This window comes from Haliotis rubra, unplaced genomic scaffold (assembly GCF_003918875.1).
Source record: "Haliotis rubra isolate DU_JTF1 unplaced genomic scaffold, ASM391887v1 Scf1132, whole genome shotgun sequence".
NCBI classification, from domain to species: Eukaryota; Metazoa; Mollusca; class Gastropoda; order Lepetellida; family Haliotidae; genus Haliotis; species Haliotis rubra.
The window spans coordinates 138673-166279 of record NW_025765040.1 but is presented as its reverse complement, the minus strand read 5'-3'; the positions used below and the strand labels follow the sequence as shown (position 1 = coordinate 166279).

The 27607-nt window shown below is 43.0% G+C and overlaps 1 protein-coding gene across 1 annotated transcript; it reads left to right on the top strand.

Annotated features, from left to right (window-relative positions):
• On the top strand, positions 1-27237 carry LOC124291861 (glycosyltransferase 1 domain-containing protein 1-like). The gene is made up of 12 exons (XM_046728930.1): positions 1-82; positions 8091-8223; positions 10422-10570; positions 11145-11250; positions 14340-14391; positions 14960-14999; positions 16383-16547; positions 16982-17031; positions 17280-17326; positions 22222-22342; positions 23064-23162; positions 24586-27237. Exons 2-12 carry the CDS (start codon positions 8150-8152, stop codon positions 24748-24750), a joined length of 1068 nt encoding a protein of 355 aa, XP_046584886.1. The 5' UTR covers positions 1-82; positions 8091-8149; the 3' UTR covers positions 24751-27237.
• Positions 27238-27607: the final 370 nt, after the last annotated feature.

Below are 27607 nucleotides of genomic sequence, written 5' to 3'. Positions count from 1 at the left end.
CTTGTATTCACGACGTGACAGACCGGTGCATTGATTTTGTGATCATCAACAATCGACCTGGAGAGCAAGTGGAACACAGCAGGTAACACAGATGGTGTTAGATCGTCAAATAGGATTTCCATGTTATACAGAGCTTTATATTCCTCTATGATGAGTGACAGCGCCGGCGTGACTGCCCGGCGCCCCGACCCGCCCTACTTACTCTCATGCTCTCACTCTCAGACAGTGACACTGACAGATAGATCCCCTAATCTTATGTTTTCATCTCATCTGATGTTTGGCCCGTCATCATGAACAGGTGAAGGGCGTGGCAGGTGTGATCTGAATGTTGGTTTATGTCAACCCCTCACGGTATTCATTAATTTAAAAAACGAAATCAGACAGGGATTTTATTTTTATTTGTGTTATCTTAATTATGTTTTAGAAATGTCATATTTGAATTGTAATTTTTTTCCAAGTGAGCTTTTATGTTCTGATGAGCTATACTTGTTGAAATATTCAGCAATGGTTTATAAGGCACCGTTCATAGTTTATGGCTAGTGGGGGTGATGATGATTTTCATGGGGAAGCATGTACGAATGTGAATGACCCTCCCCCCCAAAAAAAATCTATATGTACAAAGTAAGCGACCCCCCTGTATGTCATGTACAATTATCCCCCCTCCCTTCCCATAATTTTTAAGCATAATATTGTAATATTTTTGTGTACACAATTGCTGATACTATTGCAATAGTGTTTTTCTCCTTGAATTGTCTCATCTGAAGTCATTTCCCAAATGAATGTATAGTTTTGATGAGAAAAACATAAGTTGAAGTAGTTTGAGTTTCTTTTAATAATTGACAAGAAACATGAAACCCAGATGAAGTAAACAGTTAAACAGAAACTTATTGTTATTCACAAAATCCAACTCTGTGTCGCATGTCTCATGTTTACAATAATCCTAGTAACTGTTTTACATAACACAGTGTGCCCCATCAGGACCCCCTTAGTCTATGTCATTAATTTGACTATTTAGTATAGATAAAAGTGTATGAAGGCTGTCGTACATTGATTTCCGACAGAATCAATTCTGCTTACATTCCTGACTCTGACTGCAGGCAGGTGGCTGAAGTCCGGCTTGGCAAGTCATTATCAGCTTATCAACACAATCAGTGAAAGGCTTGTCCCTGTTTACCTGGTCCATATGTTTAAGCTGGTCTTACGACACTGTGGGGGTCCAGTGTCAGGGGGACACCTGTATCTGCAGGGGGTGAGACGCTGCTGTGTGACGTCATGAGCTTTAGACAGGGAATCCTTGGTTTGGGCAGAGGGAATCCTTGGTTTGGGCAGAGGGAATCCTTGGTTTGGGCAGAGGGAATCCTTGGTTTGGCAGATCCTTGGTTTGACAGAGGGAATCCTAGGTTTGGTAGAGGGAATCCTTGGTTTGGGCAGAGGGAATCCTTGGTTTGGGCAGAGGGAATCCTTGGTTTGGGCAGAGGGAATCCTTGGTTTGGCAGAAGGAATCCTTGGTTTGGGCACAGAGCATCTGAACATTTGTCGTGTGTATTATCAGAACACATATATCAGATAAAGCTTAAATGTACATAGTGGTATTCATAAATACTGACACGCGTTGAAAACGTACACTGGAAATTGGAATCAATGAATTTTATTTAGGAAAGTGATCCGTCATAAACTGACCGTAGGTCATCACCATGGATTAGCCAATAACAGGTTTGGAAATCGACCCCACTTTTTTTTTGTTTCCTTATGTGGGTTTTTCATCAACAGATTCTTAAGAAAATATTGTTCTATCAACTAACAGAAAGCCAAGTAATTGGTGTTTGGTAGTTATGTTACAGTTGTCTGAGTTTGAAACCTCATCCCGGTTGTCCTCCCTGGTGAGGTGAGGTGAAATTGGGTTTAACGTTGTGCTGGAGAATATTTCGCTCATATGACGACGTGCATGCTTGTGTATGTGTATGTGCGGATGCTTGTACTAGCCCAGACTTAAGCTGGTTTTATAGTGCTAGCCCGCTGAGATACCATGCTGCAGTGAAGCATGAATACCCACTCAGACCGATTATACTGACTCCGAGCCGACCAGTCCTTGTTGTACCCATTTATGACGAGCGCCAGGCAGGGACCAACAAGTACCATATGTTAACGTCTTTTGGTATGACGCGGTCGGGGATCGAACCTGCGACCTTCCGCTCTCCGTCCTACCTGGACAGTTGTCTGAGTTTGAGTCCTGCCAGAACAGTTGTCTGAGTTTGAATCCTCATCCCAGTAGTCCTCCCTGGACATAAGCTTCCGGTCACCTTTCCCTTGTGACTGTCAACAGTCAACAGCTGTGTGTTTTCTGTTCCAGTGATATTTCACGAATGCTTGTACTACGTGGAACGTGTGGCGGAGACCTTTGCCTCCTTTCTCAAGTCATGTTCTCTACGGGGTGAATATTTGACATCCATGGAGACACAACATAAGTTTAATGAACATACGTTTTATACCAAGACGCCGCTGACAAGGATGAACAGACATATCACTCCTGTAGTCACATGACATCAGATGATCAGATGATAAGTTGTTGATATGATTACCATAGTTACGTAACATCCAATATGATGTTGGTATCATGGTTATCTAACATCAGACGATAGCAACATCAGATGTTGGTACAGTTACCACGGTTTTGTAACATCAGATGTTGGTACGGTTACCACGGTTTTGTAACATCAGATGTTGGTATGATTACCACGGTTTTGTAACATCAGATGTTGGTACGGTTACCACGGTTTTGTAACATCAGATGTTGGTACGGTTACCACGGTTTTGTAACATCAGATGTTGGTATGATTACCACGGTTTTGTAACATCAGATAAGATGTTGGTAAGGTTACCATGGTTACTTAGCATCAGATATTGGCCATGTTTACCATGATATATGTAACATGAGATAATTACATGTTGGAACGGTTACCATGTCTTCCTTCAGTGTATGATTTTATGGGGAACTTTTATCGGGATAATCACTTTTTCGAAGCATTGATAATTATTAGAAACAAACGCTTTCATTGAAGTAACAACAAAAAATGAGAAAAATAATTATTCTGATTTTAAAATACTGGTACATTTACTTCTGAGATCCATGGTAACAGATGTTTGCATTACGTGTTACACTCTGTTACAGTGTAGCGCCATCTGGTGCCAGCAATCACTGAGCAGGTACTAGGCTCATTAAACGTGTTCCTTTGTTGAGCTATCGGAAATAAATATGTCAGAAATATGAACAATTTTGTCCAATAACAATGCAATACTGATGCAAACATGTTGTTTCCAGCACTGTGTCTCGGGTAAAACTCAATGTTTCTACATTTTCTGTATTTTAAGTAATGATTTTGAAAGTGTTTGGGTGGGGTTAGGAGTGAGTTAGTGAGTGAAAGTGGTTGATCATCATGAGTGTGGGATGATGGTTGAGTGAGTGAGTGAGAGTGGTTGATCATGAGTGTGGGATGATGGTTGAGTGAGTGAGTGAGAGTGGTTGGTCATGAATGTGGGATGATGGTTGAATGAGTGAGTGAGTGTGGTTGATCATGAGTGTGGGATGATGGTTGAGTGAGTGAGTGAAAGTGGTTGATCATGAGCGTGGGATGATGGTTGAGTGAGTGAGTGAAAGTGGTTGATAATGAGTGTGGGATGATGGTTGAGTGAGTGAGTGAAAGTGGTTGATCATGAATGTTGGGTGACGGTCGAGTGAGTGAGTGAAAGTGGTTGATCATGAGTGTGGGATGATGGTTGAGTGAGTGAGTGAAAGTGGTTGATAATGAGTGTGGGATGATGGTTGAGTGAGTGAGCGAGAGTGGTTGATCATGAATGTGGGATGATAGTTGAGTGAGTGAGTGAAAGTGGTTGATCATGAGTGTGGGATGATGGTTGAGTGAGTGAGTGAAAGTGGTTGATAATGAGTGTGGGATGATGTTTGAGTGAGTGAGTGAAAGTGGTTGATCATGAGTGTGGGATGATGGTTGAGTGAGTGAGTGAAAGTGGTTGATCATGAGTGTGGGATGATGGTTGAGTGAGTGAGTGAAAGTGGTTGATCATGAGTGTGGGATGATGGTTGAGTGAGTGAGTGAAAGTGGTTGATCATGAGTGTGGGATGATGGGTGAGTGAGTGAGTGAGTGAGAAAGTAAGTGAACGTGGTTGAGTTGGTTTAGTTGATGAAGTTGGTTGAACAACGTTGAGTGAGGCCTGTAGCTCAGTGAGTGAGTGAGTGAGTGAGTTTGGTTTTACGCCGCTTTTAGCAATATTCCAGCAATATCACGGCAGGGGACACAAGAAATGAGCTATACACAATGTACCCATATGGGGATTCGAACCCGGGTCTTCGGCGTGACGAGCGAACGCTTTAACCACTAGGCTACCCCACTGCCTCTGTAGCTTAGTGTGTGGATGGTTGTTAGGAAGAGTGGTATGATGATAGTTGTAGGGTTTTGGTGAGTGAGTGTTATTTTATGACAGATGTGCATTTGTCTAAAGAGCTGAGGTATATTAATTCCGTTTATTGATGTTATGAGGAGAATTACGGTATGGCTACCATGAAAGAAAAAATACTATCGAACCATTCCAGTTTGTCTAGTGGTTGTCCAGTTGGCAGACTGTTGTGGATTAGTGGATTGTACTGAGAGGGTGAGTAGTTTAGTTGGGGGACATTGTGGGTCCAGTTGGCAGACTGTTGTGGATTAGTGGATTGTACTGAGAGGGTGAGTAGTTTAGTTGGGGACATTGTGGGTCCAGTTGGCAGACTGTTGTGGGTTAGTGGATTGTACTGAGAGGGTGAGTGGTTTAGTGGGGGACATTGTGGGTCCAGTTGGCAGACTGTTGTGGATTAGTGGATTGTACTGAGAGGGTGAGTGGTTTAGTGGGGGACATTGAGGGTCCAGTTGGCAGACTGTTGTGGATTAGTGGATTGTACTGAGAGGGTGAGTAGTTTAGTGGGGGACATTGTGGGTCCAGTTGGCAGACTGTTGTGGGTTAGTGGATTGTACTGAGAGGGTGAGTGGTCCAGTTGGGAAGATTGTAGATAAAGCCCGCAAAAACTGATCATGCAGAGACATGGGCCTGTCTTTGAGACCCATAACTTCAATAGAGTCACAGACATGGGCCTGTGTTTGAGACCCGTAACATTGATAGAGTCACAGACATGGGCCTGTGTTTGAGACCTGTAACATTGATAGAGTCACAGACATGGGCCTATCTTTGAGACCGATACATTGATAGAGTCACAGACATGGGCCTATCTTTGAGACCGATACATTGATAGAGTCACAGACATGGGCCTATGTTTGAGGCCCGTAACATTGATAGTGTTACAGACATGGGCCTATCTTTGAGGCCGATACATTGATAGAGTCACAGACATGGGCCTATCTTTGAGGCCGATACATTGATAGAGTCACAGACATGGGCCAATGTTTGAGACCCGTAACACTGATAGAGTCACAGACATGGGCCTATCTTTGAGACCGATTAATTGATAGAGTCACAGACATGGGCCAATGTTTGAGGCCCGTAACATTGATAGAGTTACAGACATGGGCCTATGTTTGAGACCCGTAACATTGATAGAGTCACAGACATGGGCCTATGTTTGAGACCCGTAACATTGATAGTGTTACAGACATGGGCCTGTGTTTGAGGCCCGTAACATTGATAGAGTCACAGACATGGGCCAATGTTTGAGGCCCGTAACATTGATAGAGTCACAGACATGGGCCAATGTTTGAGACCCGTAACATTGATAGAGTCACAGACATGGGCCAATGTTTGAGACCCGTAACATTGATAGTGTTACAGTCATGGGCCTATGTTTGAGGCCCGTAACATTGATAGAGTCACAGACATGGGCCTATGTTTGAGACCCGTAACATTGATAGAGTCACAGACATTGGCCTGTGTTTGAGACCCGTAACACTGATAGAGTCACAGACATGGGCCTATCTTTGAGACCGCTCAATTGATAGAGTCAGAGACATGGGCCTGTGTTTGAGACCCGTAACATTGATAGAGTCACAGACATGGGCCTATCTTTGAGACCGATATATTGATAGAGTCACAGACATGGGCCAATGTTTGAGACCCGTAACATTGATAGTGTTACAGACATGGGCCTATGTTTGAGGCCCGTAACATTGATAGAGTCACAGACATGGGCCTATGTTTGAGACCCGTAACATTGATAGAGTCACAGACATTGGCCTGTGTTTGAGACCCGTAACATTGATAGAGTCACAGACATGGGCCTATCTTTGAGACCGCTCAATTGATAGAGTCACAGACATGGGCCTGTGTTTGAGACCCGTAACATTGATAGTCACAGACATGGGCCTATCTTTGAGACCGATACATTGATAGAGTCACAGACATGGGCCTATCTTTGAGACCGATACATTGATAGAGTCACAGACATGGGCCTATCTTTGAAACCGATACATTGATAGAGTCACAGACATGGGCCTATGTTTGAGACCGATACATTGATAGAGTCACAGACATGGGCCTATGTTTGAGACCCGTAACATTGATAGTGTTACAGACATGGGCCTGTGTTTGAGGCCGGTAACATTGATAGTGTTACAGACATGGGCCAATGTTTGAGACCGATACATTGATAGTGTTACAGACATGGGCTGTGTTTGAGACCGATACATTGATAGAGTCACAGAATTGGGCCTATGTTTGAGACCCGTAACACTGATAGAGTCACAGACATGGGCCTGTGTTTGAGGCCTGTAACATTGATAGTGTTACAGACATGGGCCAATGTTTGAGGCCCGTAACATTGATAGAGTCACAGACATGGGCCTATGTTTGAGACCCGTAACATTGATAGAGTCACAGACATGGGCCAATGTTTGAGACCCGTAACATTGATAGTGTTACAGATATGGGCCTATGTTTGAGACCCGTAACATTGATAGAGTCACAGACATGGGCCTGTGTTTGAGACCCATAACATTGATAGAGTTACAGACATGGGCCAATGTTTGAAAGACATAACATTGATAGAGTCACAGATATGGGCCAATGTTTGAGGGCGGTAAGATGGCAGGCTGCAGGTTTCTTTCAGTTGTTATGTAGCCTGTAAACTATAACTCGCTCATATTATCGCGCTCCCCCTACCTCCCCCCTCTTGACTCATATTACACCAAATAAGTCAAACATCCTTTGCTGATTGTATTACTGGACATTATGGTCTCAGAGGCTTGCTACATTGGATTTAATATGTACTGTCAAATATGTTTCAATAATTCAAACAGACAATGTACTTGTCTCAACTAATCTCTCTTCCACTCACTCACTCTACTATTCTACCTCTCACTCAACCACTCAACCACTGACTCACTCATCGTCTGTCCGACTGACTCAACTATTCAACCACTTAACCACTCGCTCAACCACTCAACCGCTCAACCACTGACACTGACTCACGCATCGTCTGACTGACTGACTCAACCATTCAACCACCTAACCATTCACTTAACCACTCAACCACTTAACCACTCACTCAACCACTTAACCACTCACTCAACGACTGACTGACTGACTGACTGAGTCAGCTAGAATCAGATAACATTAGCTGGTGATTGCTGAGATTGCTAACCTGTCGACTCGTAACACCAGGTTAGATCCCACTGACAGAAATGGAACACTGATAAACAAACTTGGGTCTACTTCTGGGGGCTCGTAGCACCAGCCCACCTGGGTTGTGTGGGGAGTGTGTGCAGTGTGATCAGTAGGAGGTGTTTCACCACATCTGTACCAACATCAGCAATTGTAACAAAAGTAAATAGTTCTGGACAGAAGGGCCAGTCTCTGGATCCTTCAAGCTTTCTGCAGTAAACATCCCCTGTTTGAAGTTTAGACCTATGGTTGAGGAGCTGATACCCTTGAGTTCAGGAGATCATTGCTTGGTGGTCGTCAACTGTCAACTTTAAAGTTAAATATTTTGAGTATGTGAGTATGTGTTTACGCCACGTTCAGCAGTGTCGAGGTTGTGCCTGTACTCCCTGTACCCATGAGGGGAATCACACCTTACGTTCTATGTTAACAGGAGCAACAGTTATGTTAACAATGCGACTTCCGTGGACGGAGAATGAGAGTTGACGGAGGATGCGCCTCACCCTCATCCTCCTGTCACCGCTACAGCGACAGGGCGGCAACTTCTCCACCATCTCCAGAATCAGGTGAGCGTCCATTTATAACACCCATGAGCTTCACTCACAGAATTAGGTGAGCATTTAAACATTTCCAGAATCTCGTGACCTGCCATCTAAAACACACGTTAGCACGTGTTGGAGAAGGTCTGTAACTAAGACTGTTGGATAAACATGATCATAGTCAAAACTGAGCTCAGTAACGAAAACATAGTTTGGTATTGCACTGTGTCGCTACAAGGGTGCTGAACGCTGAAGTTCTGTGTGGCGATGCATCATGGGCATGCCAAAGTGAGTGAGTGAGTTTAGTTTTTCGCTGCACGTAGCAATATTCCAGCTATAGGGCGGTGGTCTGTAAATAATCAAATATGGACCAGACAATCCAGTGATCAACAGCATGAGCATGATATGTGCATTTGGGATACGATGACATGTTGCGTAGATCGATGCTCATGCTGTTGATCACTGAATTGTCTGGTCCAGACTCGAAAGGATACTAAAAAAATGTTAGTGCTTAGAGTTTGTTTCCAAATGTAACTGCTCATAATTAGGGGTGCATATTATATATGAATAAGTATTCTACACAGATATATATGGTTGCTTTCACCATCTCTAAATTCAAATGAGCTTTCAGCCCCAGAAACAGCTGAGCTAATATGTTAGTGAGAACATGTGAGCTACAATCTCCAGAATCAGGTGAGCTACAATCTCCAGAATCAGGTGAGCTACAATCTCCAGATTCAGGTGAGCTACAATCTCCAGATTCAGGTGAGCTACAATCTCCAGAATCAGGTGAGCTACAATCTCCAGAATCAGGTGAGCTACAATTTCCAGAATCAGGTGAGCTACAATCCCCAGATTCAGGTGAGCTACAATCGCCCGAATCAGGTGAGCTACAATCTCCAGAATCAGGTGAGCTACAATTGCCAGAATCAGGTGAGCTACAATTGCCAGAATCAGGTGAGCTACAATCGACAGAATCAGGTGAGCTACAATCTCCAGAATCAGGTGAGCTACAATCGCCAGAATCAGGTGACCTACAGTGTCCAGAATCAGGTGAGCTATCAAGTGAGCTATCCCTACCTTGATTTGATTTAAACATATTTATTTAAGAGGTGAGTTGAGGTGAAATTGGGTTTAACGTCGTACTTGAGAATATTTCGCTCATATGACGACATGCATGCGTGTGTATGTGTATGTGCGGCTGCTTGTACTAGCCCAGACTGAAGCCTGTTTTATAGTGCTAGCCCATTGACATACCATGCCGCAGTGAAGCATGAATACTCCACTCAGACACATTATACTTACTCTGAGCCGACCAGGCAGGGACCAACAAGTACCATATTTTAACATCTTTTGGTATGACGTGGTCGGGGATAGAACCCGCGACCTTCCGCTCTCCGGGCATTTATTCAAGAGAATGAATTGGGTACAAGTTATTCCAACTTAGTGAAACCATCTCCTGTTTACAGTGCTTACATGCAAAAGTGAAACAAACTATATGTACAGGGATAGAAACATATATACACAAGGAAACAAGGAAAATAAGACATTTAAATAAAGGAATACACTGAATGCATGAATTATTTAGATCATAAACATTACATCCAATTACTGAACCATTTGGAGTCTGATATGTATTTTGAACTTCTTTAAAAATTTGAATATTGTCACTGCACAGAAGATCTGCACTGCCATTTAATAGTACATCTAGGTTTGTTGGTGCTCTAATGTTACAAATTCTGCTAATATTTTGAAACATTTCCTCTCTGATATTAGAATACAAAGAACATTCCATAAAATAATGATGAGAAGTTTCACAGTAAATTTCCAATTACATTCGGGGTTCTCTATAAGACCAATCCTATATAGGTCACCACTATTTGAATATCTTAGCTGGGTATGAATTACATTGAGTTTTCAATTACCAAATGAGAAATATCCTGGTGCTTTTGACTTACGCAAGCTCATATGCGATTTAAAACTTTTAAGGGAAACTGATTCTCTAACGTATAAAGAGAGATTGTTCCAAAGTTGTGAAGATGATGGGAAAAATGATTGACTCTACAGATTTGTGCGGGAATAAGACAGGGAAAGATCACGAATGTTTCTAAGATTATAATTTGTCCTAGATTCAACAGTTTGAGGCATCAGATCACAAAGGTAGGATGTAGCGCCTTCAGTACTATCCCTAGCGTAAGTACTAGCGTGACATCTTCTGTCTCCAGCTCCTACCTGACCAGTCATGGCCACCGGTGCCTCATGGAGGACCCGAAGACCTTCCAGTCCATCACCGAGTTCCAGGCATTCCTGCACCACAAGAGCGTGGACCTTGTTATTGGGATCCATGCCTACAGATCGGGCTGCCTTATCAGAGGTATCACTGTGTTGTTTGTGTTGGGGCACAGCAGTTCCTTACAGTCCATGAGAGTGATAAATGTCTGACAGGTTATATTTACCAGAAATGGCTACTGTATAGCACAGAGATCAATAACATTAAGATGCATTTCCCAGTTTTACCTCGTCACCAATGTTGCCAGATGAAGACTCACCTTGTCGTCAAGGTTACACATGCTGTCTTTCCATTGTAACATGATGCAAATCCCAAGAGAATCTGAGTTAGAATTCCGCGACACATGCCTTGTGTAGGAGGCTTTAGTCAGTTGCAATGTCTATCACTGCTCTGTGTTGAGCTGGACTCATTACAGACTTCTTCCATAGGGCAAGAATATTGCTAGTCTAGATGAACTCATTACTTACATACTTCTTCCATAGGGCAAGAATATTGCTAGTCTAGATGAACTCATTACTTACTTACTTCTTCCATAGGGCAAGAATATTGCTAGTCTAGATGAACTCATTACAGACTTCTTCCATATGGCAAGAATATTGTTAGTCTAGATGTAATCCGCACAAACATGCAGACAGGAAGGAGGCTGTTTCTCTTCCAGCCAGCACCGTACCCTCCATCCTCATCCTCGGGGGCACCGATGTCAATGAGTTCTACAAGGACATCAACAAACTGTCCATCATGACGGAGGCCGTTCACACTGCCAGGTAACTCCAGGCTCCTGTCTGCTGTTGATAGTCCAATATTGCTGGTTGACTATTGCTGGTTGAATGTCTGCTGCTGAAAGTCCAGTATTGCTGGTTGACTATTGCTGGTTGAATGTCTGCTGCTGAAAGTCCAGTATTGCTGGTTGACTATTGCTGGTTGAATGTCTGCTGCTGAAAGTCCAGTATTGCTGGTTGACTATTGCTGGTTGAATGTCTGCTGCTGAAAGTCCAGTATTGCTGGTTGACTATTGCTGGTTGAATGTCTGCTGCTGAAAGTCCAGTATTGCTGGTTGACTATTGCTGGTTGAATGTCTGCTGCTGAAAGTCCAGTATTGCTGGTTGACTATTGCTGGTTGAATGTCTGCTGCTGAAAGTCCAGTATTGCTGGTTGACTATTGCTGGTTGAATGTCTGCTGCTGAAAGTCCAGTATTGCTGGTTGAATGTCTATTATTGCTGGTTGACTATTGCTGGTTGAATGTCTGCTGCTGAAAGTCCAGTATTGCTGGTTGACTATTGCTGGTTGAATGTCTGCTGCTGAAAGTCCAGTATTGCTGGTTGACTATTGCTGGTTGAATGTCTGCTGCTGAAAGTCCAGTATTGCTGGTTGACTATTGCTGGTTGAATGTCTGCTGCTGAAAGTCCAGTATTGCTGGTTGACTATTGCTGGTTGAATGTCTGCTGCTGAAAGTCCAGTACTGAAAGTCCAGTATTGCTGGTTGACTATTGCTGGTTGAATGTCTGCTGCTGAAAGTCCAGTATTGCTGGTTAACTATTGCTGGTTGAATGTCTGCTGCTGAAAGTCCAGTATTGCTGGTTGACTACTGATGGTTGAATGTCTGCTGCTGAAAGTCCAGTATTGCTGGTTGACTATTGATGGTTGAATGTCTGCTGCTGAAAGTCCAGTATTACTGGTTGATGGTTGACCAGACTGTTAGAACAATATTACCACAGTTGGTTGAAACATGGCACTGCATCTCACATATTATTAATTCTAAGATGCTTCATTATAAGATCAAAGGCACCGACAGTACTTTATCAGGTGACAAAGTACACTATTTGCATTACGTTACACTGTATTGACGTCACCACGGGATCCTTGTCTGTCCCCTAGTAATGGAACGTAACCCTGTCAGTTGTCATCGCCCCTGCAGTGAACATAGCACCCCATTTCTTGGTTTGCAGTTGCTTCACTCAGCTAACATCACTGGTGGAAACATTATGTTTAACTTTTTGCGATGGATTATTATTGGATATTTATTGGATATTTATATAGCGCACATATCCAGGCAACTAGTACATGCACAAGATGCTGGTATTTTTTCCCTTGATCACTGGATGTTAATGGGTGCAACGGCACATCGTATTATCAATCTCAACTCTCCGGAGAGCATACAACTCTTGCAGCCGCACCGGGTTATTGTGGCTTTCTTATCCTTACGAGGTACCCATTCACAGCTTGGTGGACTGGGACACATAGTCACAGTACTTTGTCCAAGTTAAGTGCATGTTGCTGTACCCGCAACTAGGTGTTTGCACGTATTCATGTGGCCACCATCTGGTCATATACCAACGGATTCGTGGATTCTTTTAAGTGAACAGGGTTGTGTACTGTACACTAGGGGTTGTGACAACACTGAAAGAGTCTGCACACAAAGTTGACTCCAAGTTTTTTTACACCCGGTCACAAGTGGGCTCGATCCCGACACCTCAAGCTCGCTGGATCACTAGCCTGGCGCTTTAGCCAGCTCGCCCACCGCGCCCCAGATGGATAAATGTCTCAGCTTGAATCACAAGTAAACAGCGACACGGCAATGTTTGCTGACTGAGCCTTTGTCCACAGTCACCACAATACATCCGTGCAATGTCACGTGACTAGTCAACTTCATCTCTATTTACTGTTCAAACGTTGGTATACCCTTGAAGATCCGGGTTAGAGTATTGATCTGAGTAACCCATGCTTGTCGTAAGAGGCGACTAACGGGATCAGGTGGTAAGACTCACTGACTTTGTTGACATATGTCATTGGTTCCCAATTGCGTAGATCGATGCTCATGCTGTTGATCACTAGATTGTCTGGTCCAGACTCGATTATTTACAGACCACTTTCATATAGCTGGAATACTGCTGAGTGCGGCGTGAACCTAAACTCACTCACTCAAACGGTGGTAGTAGAATGTGTTCCCAATGTGGTTTACGATAATCACAGATGCAACCAAAATAATACAGAGAAGATATTTAACCTGAACATAAACCAGAAAAGTTTAAATCAAGAAATCTTAGAAAAGAAATACAGTTCGCTCTGCCACCATGTATAGTGTAATGACATACACTTTTACCCTGTCCTGTTATAGTTGAAGTACGAGGATGTTTATTATTTCTTAATTATATGTCATGTAACTATATCGCTGTTGAGAGTTTATGTGAATGTTACGTGCTTGGAGCAGGACATTAGCAGATACAAATTATTATAGAATTTAGCCATTGGCCAGACCTGAAGGAATAGAACTATAGCACTTAAAGAAACCACCAGGGCCCAGTGTGAATGACTACTTGTATATATAAACGCAATCACAATCGGGGTATTTTTCTCTTTTGGAACTGTGTCAGAAAAGGAACAAATGTCTTCTCCATAGAGATGTAATAACATGCATTAAAACTTGGTACATGCCTCTTTTTGTATGGCTCTCTCAAGATTAGTCAACGGTCAAGGTCAGCAAGGTTTTGTTAATCGGGTTCATATCATTGGTATTGTCCTGTCCCCATGCAACTTCACAAATCCAACCAGAGTAGCTGCTGGTGCCATGTCTACCAAGGTCAAGGTCATCTGTAAGGGTATTTTAAAATGGCTTACTTTTCCAGCTGCTGTTGCTCCCATACTTGTCTAATGCAGATATTGGATAATTTATATGAACTTGTATTGAATAAAAGGAAATAAAGTTTTTACTGAAAGCAAAATAAGTGTTTTTCAAGACTTAAGGAAATGCCTGCAACGCCTGTTGTTTATATTTGTCTGCTGTAAATTGTCTAATGTTGATGTAATAAAAGTGTACTAGACCTGTCACATGACTGCCTCACTCTCTGGTTGCAGATATGTTGTGGTGTTCAGTCCGTCAATGTTGTCGAGAACATCGTCTTTATGGGTGAGAAGGGACGCTATTAACATCATTAAACATAACTTGTGCTTCATGCAAAATCTAACTATCTTAACTAATCCTTCTGTTACCATGGCTACAATACATAACTGCTGCATTTATGAATCTATGGTAAAATATATGCTCTAGACACTATGTGTTTTTAAAGACAGTTGTAAAACCCGTGTTATGATTAGAACTACTGACCTCCCATCAGTATGTAGACAGCATCTTCTGACGGAACTTGTGGGATGGGTGACCAGCCATCTGAGATGTAACCTAGGACTCCGGCTTGGATTCCTGGTTAAACATTCATCTTGTTTGTTGGTTTGTCAACCAAACACCCTGTGCAGATGGTTTTCACCTGAGTGGAGAACATGTTTCACCTGTATCACTGCGGTATTATCTCTCTAATAGAGCTTACCCAGTGTATGTAACTGAAATAATGTTCAAAGCAGGTTTAAACTGAACTCGCTCACTCACATGGGCTTTATTGAGATTGTAACCTTGATGACAACAAATCAGGAACATGTGGGGAGGTGTTTTAATTGTTGTTATTGTTTATTGTTTTTCACAGCCAGAAATGCCGAGTAACAAAGTCAAGGAAATCAAACAAGGTTTGTATTCATCTACTGCTTTTACTTGTCGTCCTGGGCTAGCTTAGTGGATAAAGTGTTTGTTCATCAAGCTGAGGACTTGTGTCTTCATGATGCAGCTGTGATAACTGAACCCCTTCTGTGTTGCAGCTGTGATAACTGAATCCCCTGTGTTGCAGCAGTGATAACTGAATCCCCTGTGTTGCAGCTGTGATAACTGAACCCCTTCTGTGTTGCAGCTGTGATAACTGAATCCCCTGTGTTGCAGCTGTGATAACTGAATCCCCTGTGTTGCAGCTGTGATAACTGAATCCCCTGTGTTGCAGCTGTGATAACTGAATCCCCTGTGTTGCAGCTGTGATAACTGAATCCCCTGTGTAGCAGCTGTGATAACTGAATCCCCTGTGTAGCAGCTGTGATAACTGAATCCCTCTGTAGCAGCTGTGATAACTGAATCCCCTGTGTAGCAGCTGTGATAACTGAATCCCCTGTGTAGCAGCTGTGATAACTGAATCCCCTGTGTTGCAGCAGTGATAACTGAATCCCCTGTGTTGCAGCTGTGATAACTGAATCCCCTGTGTTGCAGCTGTGATAACTGAATCCCCTGTGTAGCAGCTGTGATAACTGAATCCCCTGTGTTGCAGCTGTGATAACTGAATCCCCTGTGTAGCAGCTGTGATAACTGAATCCCCTGTGTTGCAGCTGTGATAACTGAATCCCCTGTGTAGCAGCTGTGATAACTGAATCCCCTGTGTTGCAGCTGTGATAACTGAATCCCCTGTGTTGCAGCTGTGATAACTGAATCCCCTGTGTTGCAGCTGTGATAACTGAATCCCCTGTGTAGCAGCTGTGATAACTGAATCCCCTGTGTTGCAGCAGTGATAACTGAATCCCCTGTGTTGCAGCTGTGATAACTGAATCCCCTGTGTAGCAGCTGTGATAACTGAATCCCCTGTGTTGCAGCTGTGATAACTGAATCCCCTGTGTTGCAGCTGTGATAACTGAATCCCCTGTGTTGCAGCTGTGATAACTGAACCCCTGTGTTGCAGCTGTGATAACTGAATCCCCTGTGTTGCAGCTGTGATAACTGAACCCCTTCTGTGTTGCAGCTGTGATAACTGAATCCCCTGTGTTGCAGCAGTGATAACTGAATCCCTCTGTGTTGCAGCTGTGATAACTGAATCCCCTGTGTTGCAGCTGTGATAACTGAACCCCCTGTGTTGCAGCTGTGATAACTGAATCCCCTGTGTTGCAGCTGTGATAACTGAATCCCCTGTGTTGCAGCTGTGATAACTGAATCCCCTGTATTGCAGCTGTGATAACTGAATCCCCTGTGTTGCAGCTGTGATAACTGAACCCCTTCTGTGTTGCAGCTGTGATAACTGAACCCCGTCTGTGTTGCAGCTGTGATAACCGAACCTTCCTCCTCCTTCTGCTTGCTAAAGTACCTGAAGTCCCACAACCACATCCCTGCGGGAACTACATCGCTCCGCAACATCACAGTGTTCCTCCTTGTCGGGGGCATCAGGCCGGTCAAGGACCCGGTGTTTCTTATTGACAAGTTTTCAGGTAGGATCAATGTCTGTCTGGTTGGATATCATCATTACTGTGTCAGCATTGTCAAGGTTACAGATGTGTGTGTGTCAGCATCGGCAAGGTTACAGATGTGTGTGTGTGTCAGCATGGTCAAGGTTACAGATGTGGCTGTGTGTCTGCCTCGTCAAGGTTACAGATGTGTGTGTGTGTCAGCATGGTCAAGGTTACAGATGTGGCTGTGTGTCAGCATGGTCAAGGTCACAGATGTGTCTGTGCCTGTGAGTGTTTGTCATGTGTAGGAGTTGGTGTTTTTGTCATCCATCATGCTCGGGTCAGGTCTCAGAAATCACCATCAGACATCATAATGTCTGGACCAACTGGTTTCCTCTGTAATAAGTATAGCATTTTCCAAATAATAATGGCAATATATCAACAAACATCTGAATTGTGAATTGCTTTCTTTCCAGAGTGGCACAGAGAGGACTGCTCAGTGTATTATGTGATCATTGGACCGAAGGTGAGTTAGTTAGGACAGGGATTGTCACTCTCCACTTGCCTGTCGATGCACACCTAGCCACAGAGATGCTCGGGTGGAGCGCCACGGAGATCCTCGGGTGGAGCGCCACAGGGTGCATGCACTGTGTACTTTTGCCTACTCTCCCAAACTGCAGCAATCACACAAACTTGACTCGTGTTTGTTGAGCTGCACATGCTACCGTGTGTGTGTCCGGAAATGTTCATCATGTTTATGTGTCTGTCTTTCAGATTGATGCAGAATACTTTGAAGAAACTTTCTGGCCAGCTGTGAAACAGTAAGTTGAACTGATGATTGTCTCAAAAACAGAAAACATGAAATTGCTGAAAAAATAAGTTTTTTTAAATGTAATAAAAGTAACTCTAAATAAACATTTAGCAAGGCACTTTGCATGAAATTTGATGTCACATCTTGTGCAGGACTAAGGAAGCACAACATCCCCAACAACGTGCAATACATGCAATTTTGCTCCAGCGTCACTGACAGGCACGTCTTGTCTAATGCAGACAGCATCTCCGGTACGGGAGACATGATTGGGATGGTGTTTTGTTCACTGACGAGTCGAGATTTCATCTGGGCAACTCAGAAGGCAGGGCAACGGTGTACAGACGGTGAGGTGAACGGTATGCTGATGCGGGCATTGTTCAATGTTGACAGTTTGGTGGCGACAGCGTAATAGTATGGGGAAACATCACATCTCATGGTCAACACAACTTGTCATTGTCAATGGCTATCTGACAGGTCTGCGATACAGGGATGAGATCATTGGGCCTCATGTGCAGCCATTCATTCAAGGACAGAGATGTAATTTCACACTTCAGCAAAATAATGCCCGTCCACATGTTGCTTGTGTTGTGACAGATTTCCTGAGACAGCAAAACTTTCTGGTATTCCCCTGACCAGCTGTTTCTCCGAACGTGTCCCTTATCGAGCTACGTTTACGTCAAACCCAGAATCAGCCATTGGTGTTAGCTGAATTGGGTCCAGGTTTGGTTAGACATGGAACAACACTCCCCAAGCTTTCTTCAATCGCTTACTGTTGTCTATGCGTCGTTGTTGTCAAGCCTGCATTAGCACCAATGGTTGACACACACGATATTGAATTTCTGAACTGACTCTTCACACCACATCTCTTCAAGGGGTGTCATGATGCCACGTATATCCAGTTATTGCTGTATTCCTCGGAAATCCTCGCCATCTCTCAAAGGGCAGAGAGCCTCGATGAAATGAGTGCTACATGATCTGCTGGAGTGGGAGAACACACACTTACGTCCATCACGACAGCACCAAGATTCGACTCAGAGAGTTTCTGGAGTAGGGAGTTTATGTACAGCAGGTACAACTTCCCTGACAGCACACCACCTTGTCTGATACCCTGCATCATGGGGATAGGCCTAGAGCACATTGAGTCAAGGAAAACTCGACACATCATTCCCGTGTACATGTCGTCAAGAACAGTCCACAAGGAGCCTTTAACTCCACACTCGAATAACTTGTATTTGAGACCACTGTGCCATACAGTGTCGAAGGCCTTTGATGTATCCAGGAACACAACATGGGTATCCTCCTTTCGCTCGCGGTAATGGTGTTTTGTCTCTTGCACGTTGAAGGGTGTGTGAAGAGCAGATAACTGAGATTGATATGCCATTTGTTGTGGGTCAGGAAAGGAATCAGTTTGATTTAGTACATCCAGTCGAGAAAGGAGCACCATCTCAAACACCTTGGACAACACGGGGGAGAGTGATATGCCACGGTAAGAGTTCGAGTCTTTGATATCAAGGTCATGGGTAAGTCTGTGAGATGTGGTTTTCACTTGCTTGCCTCATGTGCTTCCTGAAGTCAGATTTTGCTGCCTTGTATTCTCTGTAGGACGTGTGTGCAGGCCCACGAGGTTTGCCATCAGCAAGCCACACACAATGCTTAGCAGTCATGTGATTATGACAATCATTCACAACCTTGTTCCAGTATGGTTTCCGGAATCACCGGAATGGTTTTATTGGTAGTTTCTCTCTGCTGGTATGCAAAATAATACATGTTATTGCTGAATAATATTCGTCAATATCAGTCAATTCACAATCCTCTGCAGGAGTTTTAAAGAACAAATAAACTTTGTATTTTTTGTACACTTTTGACCATTACATATGAAAGACTTGTGGTTAGTGTTCAGCGGAACACCGAATTCATTCTTAAAAAACATATCGCTAATTAATACTGAGTAATTAAAAGTTGCCAAAAAGCTGTCTACTTCACTCTCACCCACCAACGAAACCACAAAGAGGTTATGTTACTCTGTTGCCAGAGCACTGCAGCGAACTAGGAGTGACGTCATGTGAGGAAGGATTTTCAGTCAGTTGTGTATGAAGTGTGTAATAAGCTCATAATTCTTTTGATTTCTCGACGTTTTCATCGAGCAAAAAAAATCAAAATTACTTACCAGTTGTAGTAAAATATGTATATGATTGATGACCAAAAACATTTTGCATGACACAACTTTTAATATAACAATTTCTTCCTCGGAAGCAAGGTTGTGGTCGAAGTGGTCTAGTTATGGCCAGTGCGTTCTAGTTATGGCCAGTGTGGTCCAGTTATGGACAGTGTGGTCCAGTTATGGCCAGTGTGGTCCAGTTATGGCCAGTATGGTCCAGTTATGGCCGGTGTGGTCCAGTTATGGACAGTGTGGTCCAGTTATGGCCAGTGTCCTCTAGTTGTGTAAGGTATGTCAGGTCTCTTTATATACTCTGACAAAGTTCCAACATTTTTCACAATATAGAGACCAAACAGGAGTGTTTCCAGACAGCAGCAATATGGCTGCTGTACAACTGACAGGTGAAGCAGTGCTTAAAGTGGTACAAGAATCTTTATTGAAACATTGCATTCATGAAATAAAAGAATTTATTATCCATAAAATGTACCATCATTGCACTTCCAAACTTCTAAAATGTCCCTCACAGAAGATTTTCCTTCAGTTGTAGAAACAGTGCTATTAACTATAATAAAAGATGGTACATTAACTGTACAGACAAGCCCTTCTGACAACTGTGGAAAGACATCATCATCTGTTGAAATACATTGAAACCTGTTTAAACTGGCACCCCACGGGACCGAAATATGCCGGTTTAGACAATGTGCCGAATTAGACAGTGACGATCATTTTCAATATGTTTTTGTCAATAAAACCAGTGCTATTTATTTAAAATGACACATGTCACTCAGTTGAAAACCGTTAATGCAATCCCCCCAGTGTTTATAAAGCATAACCATGGTAATCCTACGAGCATTTGATCCACCGTGCAATCACGACTTCCTGATTATCTAGCGTACCATGAGGATTAATTAGTGTACTGGATTATGGGTCCTTGATTGGACTGCTCATACCCATGCTGGTTTAGACAGTGTTAATTTCAGTTAAAATTGCTTGTTGGGACCGGAAAGTTGTGCCGGAATACAGAATAGACAGGTGCCGGATTAGACAATGTTTTAATGATCATAATATCGTTGTAAGATGGCAGGACCCAAATTTTATGCCGGTTTTGACAGTGCGCGCTGGATTAGACAGGTGCCGGTGTTGGCAGGTTTCACTGTACTGTTGTGTGATGATAGATGAAGGATGAAGTTAAGAGAGATCACAGATTGGACGTTCTCACTGTGGTTGTGTCAACAGGGCAAGGGTTTTCTCTTTGAAATGAACGCATTGCTTATACAGTACAACCAGAAATTATTGACAATTTAAAGATTGTAATTTTTTATATTTCTTTCACTCATTACTCACGTATTAAATGTGAATTTTAGCAGAACATAACTCCAGATTCAAAGACAGGTGAACAGTTAGTATTTTGTCAAGTCACCATGGGCAGCAATGCAGGCTTCAATGCGGCGGGGCATACTACTGATCAAAGAAGTTAGAAAGTCCTGGTCCATGCTGTCCCAATATGGGACCACCTCTTCTTTCGTTCCAGCAATATTTGTCAGATTTTTCTTATTGACACTTTCCTTCATAAGTCCCCAAACATTTTCTATTGGATTTAGGTCAGGGCTATAGCTTGGGCAATCTAATATATTTTGGGTCAGAAACGAGGCTTGCGAATGCTTTGAACGATGTTTTGGGTCGTTGTCCTGCTTGAAATCCAAAAGATTTCCATAGAACACGTGAGCAGTTGGAAGTAAATGTCCCTCGGGAATATCTATGTACCGCTCACTGTTCATATTCCCTTCAAATACACAGAGGGGCGTTGCCCCTTACACAGATATGCCACCCCACACGTTAAATTTTGGACTGTACTTTGGGCGCTGATACAAAGGTTTTTCAGTTTGTTTGGTCCAGAATTTCAGTGTATTAGGAAACAGCCACACATAACTTTCATCTGAGATAATCACATTGTCCGAGTTAAAATTTCTATGCTGTAAGCACCAGTTCAACCTTCGCTCCTTTTGTTCAGGTTTCATGATCGGTGATGGAATTCCTCGACTTTTCTGCCAACCCATTGTATGCAACTCAGTTCTAATTGTCTCCTTACAGACAGCCACAGTTCCTCTATCAGCCTTAAGTTTTCTAACCTCCTTCATTTGTTTTTAGAAACAAGAATACCAAGCCGCCTCCTGTCACCGACAGTAAATTTTCTGGGCCTACCTGCGCCTCCCTGGTGCTCAATGCCATATCCATTTGCAATATTTTTCAAACCACGATAAACAGTGGACAAAGGGATGCCTGTTCTACTTGAAATCGCTTTAGCTGATCTGATGTCCTTGTTATAATACTCTAAAATCAACTTCCTCTTCTCTAAATCATCCATACTGAGGATTACTGAAAATGTCGTCTTCTAGCAAGTAAACAAATGGGGATAACTCTTCACAAACTAATGAAAAGGGATTAACGGAGTTGTCTCTCTTGAATGAAACCAAGCACTTGATAGCTGGTCAAGGTTGATTATACTAGAAATCCAATTAAACATATTCCTAAAATTCTCAATAATTTCTGGTCATACTATATATCCTCAGTTCTTGAGTTGACAGCAGGACTAATGTTGATCTGTGAAGTATTGTGGGTGTGGTAAGAACTACACAGCAAGGTAAACAGAGAATCTCATCCTCAGAGTTGTAACTTTTATCAACTTTAGAAGTTTGTGGACCCTCATGACCAGTGAGTTGACTATACCATGTTTTTTTTATTTTCAGATCTCCTGGTGTGATCTACATCCCAGGCCTGTCTAAGGAAGACACCCATGCAGCTATGAGAGACTGCTTCTCATTGGTCAATTCTTCAAAGAGTGAAGGAATGTCATTGGCTATTCTTGAGGTATGACAGTCTTCCTTTGTTTTCATTTGGTTCTGGAAGAAATATATGTTGTTGTCAAGTAGCTTTACAACCCTCTCTGTCTGGGACATTGTTGGATAAGATCATGAGTCTCCCATTACATGGCAGAGCTGTCAACCCCTAAAGATGGTTTGGAGTGAAACTGAAAAAAATAAGATGGGGTCATGTCGAGGGTGACACCCTGGTGGGGGGTCTCTGGGCGAAAGCCCCCTGCCCCCGAAAATGAAGTTTAGTGATTTTCAGGAGCATTTGGAGCCTTCTGGTGGCATTATTTTGACACTAAAAGATGCATGCTAATAAATAATAATAAGCCGAATCATTCGCATAAACATCGTTTTAGTACTTCGTTCATTCAGGCTTTCTTTCAATGTTCAACTTTAAGCAAAAACGAACGAAAATGCGTATTAATTTTGAAATTATTTTTGGCTACCAGATATGCGTGAGATTATTATTTGGAGGCGTGAGAGCGTGACATTTGTCAATAAAGCGTGAGATTCACGCCAACTGCGTGAGAGTTGACAGGTATGACATGGTCCAGTAATGTTCTTATACTGTCTTCCTATCAACTATTACAAGTGACTGCATCTAACTTCAACCTTCTTTTGTAAATTTCTAGTAAATACAAATCAACAACAAAAAGTGAAGTGGTTATGAAGGTTAATTGTTTAAGACGTTCCCACTGCGGTGTTGTGTTTGTGGACAGGCGATGGATGTGGGGGTGCCCGTATTGGCCCGCAGAGTGACCGGGAACCGGGATCTCATCCAGGATGGGGAGACCGGCCTGCTGTACGACACACCTCAGGTAACTCGAGCTTTGTTCCTAGACCGGTTTACATCACTCTTTATTCTTTTTAGCAGTAACAGGATTTATCTAAAATAGTGGAACCTGTGCTGATTCTTGTTCAAGTCCATGTGTCATGACTGATGAACATCAAGTCTTCCACGAGTTCTGACTATACACACTTAAGGTGGAGTGATACAGTAAACATTTGGAGTTAGTTGGTTAAATTATTTTGTCACATCGGCAATATTTCAGCCATATTCGTTGGTTTCACATTAATTTTCGACTCGCTGTGCGCATGCGTAGAGCGTGTAAAAATATCCACTGGTCAATTCCGGTTTGGTCGTAATAGCGATATTGTAAACACGCTCTAAATAAATGCTGTATAAAAATTATTTACACGTGACAACTGTTCATAGTTGAGTACATACATCCATTTGCCTATGCTTTTCAATAATTGATGTCCTATTTTGGTGGCATTGCATCAGAGATGTGTTTTTTTACTTGTGAGAAGGGGATGTGCAGGAAGGACGGTGGACGGGTGGTGGTGAGATGTGTTTATACAAGAGCTTGTTAACAAACGTTAAGCTATTTATGTAACTGATTCCGGTCCCTTCCATTCATAAATGAATTGAGATTAGTTAAATTCGACATAAAACCATATATTTGTTTTGATTTTTGCTTTCTTTAGAGTGCTTCGCGATCCTGACTAGCCCCGCGATCCTGACTAGCCCCGCGATCCTGACTAGCCCTGTGATCCTGACTAGCCCTGCGATCCTGGATTGCCCCGTGATCCTGATTTGCCCTGTGATCCTGACTAGCCCCGCGATCCTGATTTGCCCTGTGATGCCCTGCGATCCTGACTAGCCCCACGATCCTGACTAGCCTCACAATCCTGAGTAGCCCCACGATCCTGATTTGCCCTCTGATCCTGACTAGCCCCATGATCCTGACTAGCCCTGCGACCCTGATTTGCCCTCTGATCCTGACTAGCCCCACGATCCTGACTAGCCCTGTGATCCTGACTAGCCCTGTGATCCTGACTAGCCCTGTGACCCTGACTAGCCCCGCGATCCTGACTGGCCCTGTGACCCTGACTAGCCCCGCAATCCTGACTAGCCCTGTGACCCTGACTAGCCCCATGATCCTGACTAGCCCTGTGATCCTGACTAGCCCTGCGACCCTGATTTGCCCTCTGATCCTGACTAGCCCCACAATCCTGACTAGCCCTGTGATCCTGACTAGCCCTGTGACCCTGACTAGCCCCGCGATCCTGACTGGCCCTGTGACCCTGACTAGCCCCGCAATCCTGACTAGCCCTGTGACCCTGACTAGCCCCATGATCCTGACTAGCCCTGTGATCCTGACTAGCCCCGCGATCCTGACTAGCACCATATATGCAGCAGCCATCTGTTCGTAGTTACAGCTGTTAATTATTTTGCAGGAATTTGTTCTCAAGGCTCGTTCCATCATGTCTTCTCCTGAAAAGAGGGATCAAATTGTTGCCATGGCGAGGGACCAGGTTGCCCAGCAACACTGCTACAAGGTAGAGGGACACGCCTACATGAGGCTGGTCCAGACTGCTCTGTCCGAGGAGTGCTCTGTCTAACACTCACATACACATGATCAACAACAAGTGTATGGGGATCATTTTAGAGTTATGAGGCTTTTTCCTCAGAAGGTTTTTTATTTATCAAATCCACTTATTACCTGGTGAAATATTCCTGAAATGTGTAATGAAGTTTAAGGCTAGTGGGCACCCGTAGCTAGGGTAACCATGACATTATTTGTGTAGCAATATTTTAATATTTTTGATTGACATGTAACAACAATTTTCAATTTTTGATGTATTGCAATATGACATTATTGAAAGTTTAACATGTTTACATGTAGTGAATTAGAGCTCACATGGCAGGCAGAAATATTCATAAACATGTTGATCGTTGTAACGTTAGAAACAGATTAGCGACTTCCTTCTAATGCAGTGAGATATTTTAACTGTTAGATAAAGACAATTTTTCAACATATATTTAATAGTCTAATCTATATATAGAACTGCTTTGGAAGATGTTTTACATTGGAAGGACAGGGAGAGATCCTGTGTAGTGACAGACCGAACCACCTCATTGTGATCCTGTGATGACTGTTTAACTTCACAGTCATACTCGTCCCAGGACAGAACTTCCCTCGGCAAACCCTCAGTCTGGTCAAATAATAACACTCGTCTATTATTCGTTTTGTCAGAATTTTGACGAGAACAAAATTTCAATTTCTCTTTTTGCTAGTAGGAGTTGGCAACAAGGGATCAGGACTACAGAGGAGGAGGGGAGTGTGTTGAGATTTCACCTCTGGCAGTCCGGCTGGAGACGATTTATGATTTGTAACATAGCCATCAGGACTACAGAGGAGGAGGGGAGTGTGTTGAGGTTTCACCTCTCGCAGTCAGGCTGGAGACGATTTATGATTTGTAACATAGCCATCAGGACTACAGAGGAGGAGGGGAGTGTGTTGAGGTTTCACCTCTCGCAGTCAGGCTGGAGACGATTTATGATTTGTAACATAGCCATCAGGACTACAGAGGAGGAGGGGAGTGTGTTGAGATTTCACCTCTCGCAGTCCGGCTGGAGACAATTTATGATTTGTAACATAGCCATCAGGACTACAGAGGAGGAGGGGAGTGTGTTGAGATTTCACCTCTGGCAGTCCGGCTGGAGACGATTTATGATTTGTAACATAGCCATCAGGACTACAGTGGAGGAGGGGAGTGTGTTGAGATTTCACCTCTGGCAGTCAGGCTGGAGACGATTTATGATTTGTAACATAGCCATCAGGACTACAGAGGAGGAGGGGAGTGTGTTGAGATTTCACCTCTCGCAGTCCGGCTGGAGACAATTTATGATTTGTAACATAGCCATCAGGACTACAGAGGAGGAGGGGAGTGTGTTGAGATTTCACCTCTCGCAGTCCGGCTGGAGACAATTTATGATTTGTAACATAGCCATCAGGACTACAGTGGAGGAGGGGAGTGTGTTGAGATTTTACCTCTCGCAGTCCGGCTGGAGACGATTTATGATTTGTAACATAGCCATCGGGTTCAGCGTTAATAAAAGACAAAGTTTTAAAACTCACATTATTAGTTCTTCAACAGTCCAGATTTTTAGAAATGGCACAATTTTCTGTTCACGAAGAAAGGTACAATAATCGTAAGTGAATAAGAGCAGCTTTACTTCATATCAAGAAAAGAAACTATCCTTGAGTTAGGTGAGCATCTCACAGAACTGAGATGTTTCTGTGCTGACAAGGTCAACAACATGCACTAGACTGTAGACCACGCAGCATCATTGTTTGTACGTGGCGTCGCGGGGAGACTCACTGAACTGAGATGTTTCTGTACTGACAAGGTCAACAACATGCACTAGACTGTAGACCACGCAGCATCGTTGTTTGTACCTGGCGTCGCGGGGAGACGAATTTTCATTGCACTCATGAACTGCTGTTGTACAATCCACGCCTTCCTTTAGGCCTTCCAGAATTTTCTTTAGTTCAGTTTTCACATGTTGAATTGAGACCTTTGGCAAAATAGTTTTAAAATTATAACCTGGAATGGAAGTTGCAGGTTTGAAAGTAGACCTGTGAAGCTCAAGAAAGCTGCATTCTTGTTTGTCATTATATTGCTGGGTGAAAGTTTGTGACATGTAATGGATGTTCACAGATGTTTCTGTACAGGGTAGCATGCACAAAGGTCTTTGTTTTTCTTTTCTTTTTTTTTTTTGTGCACAAAGGTCTGATTTGAATGATATTGGGTAGAAAACTTCTTAATGTGAGATAAATGCTGTGTAAACTGAATCAAAGTAATTTTTTTAATTTGTAAATGGGAAATGTCGATTTTCCTCAAAAGATGAATTTTGTAGTGAAGATTCTGGTCAGTTCTTGTTTAGTTGTTAAATACGTCTGAACTGAATGATATTGTTATTATGGGCTGAGCCCCATACCACAAGTCTATCTTAGCTTTAAAGCCGTTGTAAATGTGTGTTAATAGAAGGGTAATGCTATTTTTGAGGGCATTATCATTTGCAGAAGCCTGTGGTCTTCCAGTTGGAAAAGACTGAGGACTTCTGCAAATGATAATGCCCTCAAAAATAGCATTACCGTTATTATTGCTAAAATACATGGAATTTGTGTTGAAAAGTAAAAGGAAACAATGAAGGAATTTGACTGTAGATTTACTCAAAACCAACTTCTGACGGGGTTGACTGACTGAATGCAATTACGTCATCGAACAATTCAAGTGACGTCACAACAGAAAGTGATGTCACAACAGAAAGTGATGATATTCGACCTTGGCCTTTGACAAGACCATAGCCTGCTGCATGTCAAACTATGTCAGTGTTCGGTTTTGGTCCAACAACAACGTTAATGGTGCAATTGTTAAGGTTAGCACCAACAAGAAAGCCAATATTACCGCT

What these genes read in the sequence shown, in the direction of transcription:
- LOC124291861 (XM_046728930.1), top strand. Translation starts at nt 8,150, where the DNA reads ATGCGCCTCACCCTCATCCTCCTGTCACCGCTACAGCGACAGGGCGGC. An exon ending in TTCTGGCCAGCTGTGAAACA is followed by an intron (nt 17,327 to 22,221) that starts GTAAGTTGAACT and finishes TTTTATTTTCAG; the next exon opens with ATCTCCTGGTGTGATCTACA. An exon ending in TGTCATTGGCTATTCTTGAG is followed by an intron (nt 22,343 to 23,063) that starts GTATGACAGTCT and finishes GTTTGTGGACAG; the next exon opens with GCGATGGATGTGGGGGTGCC.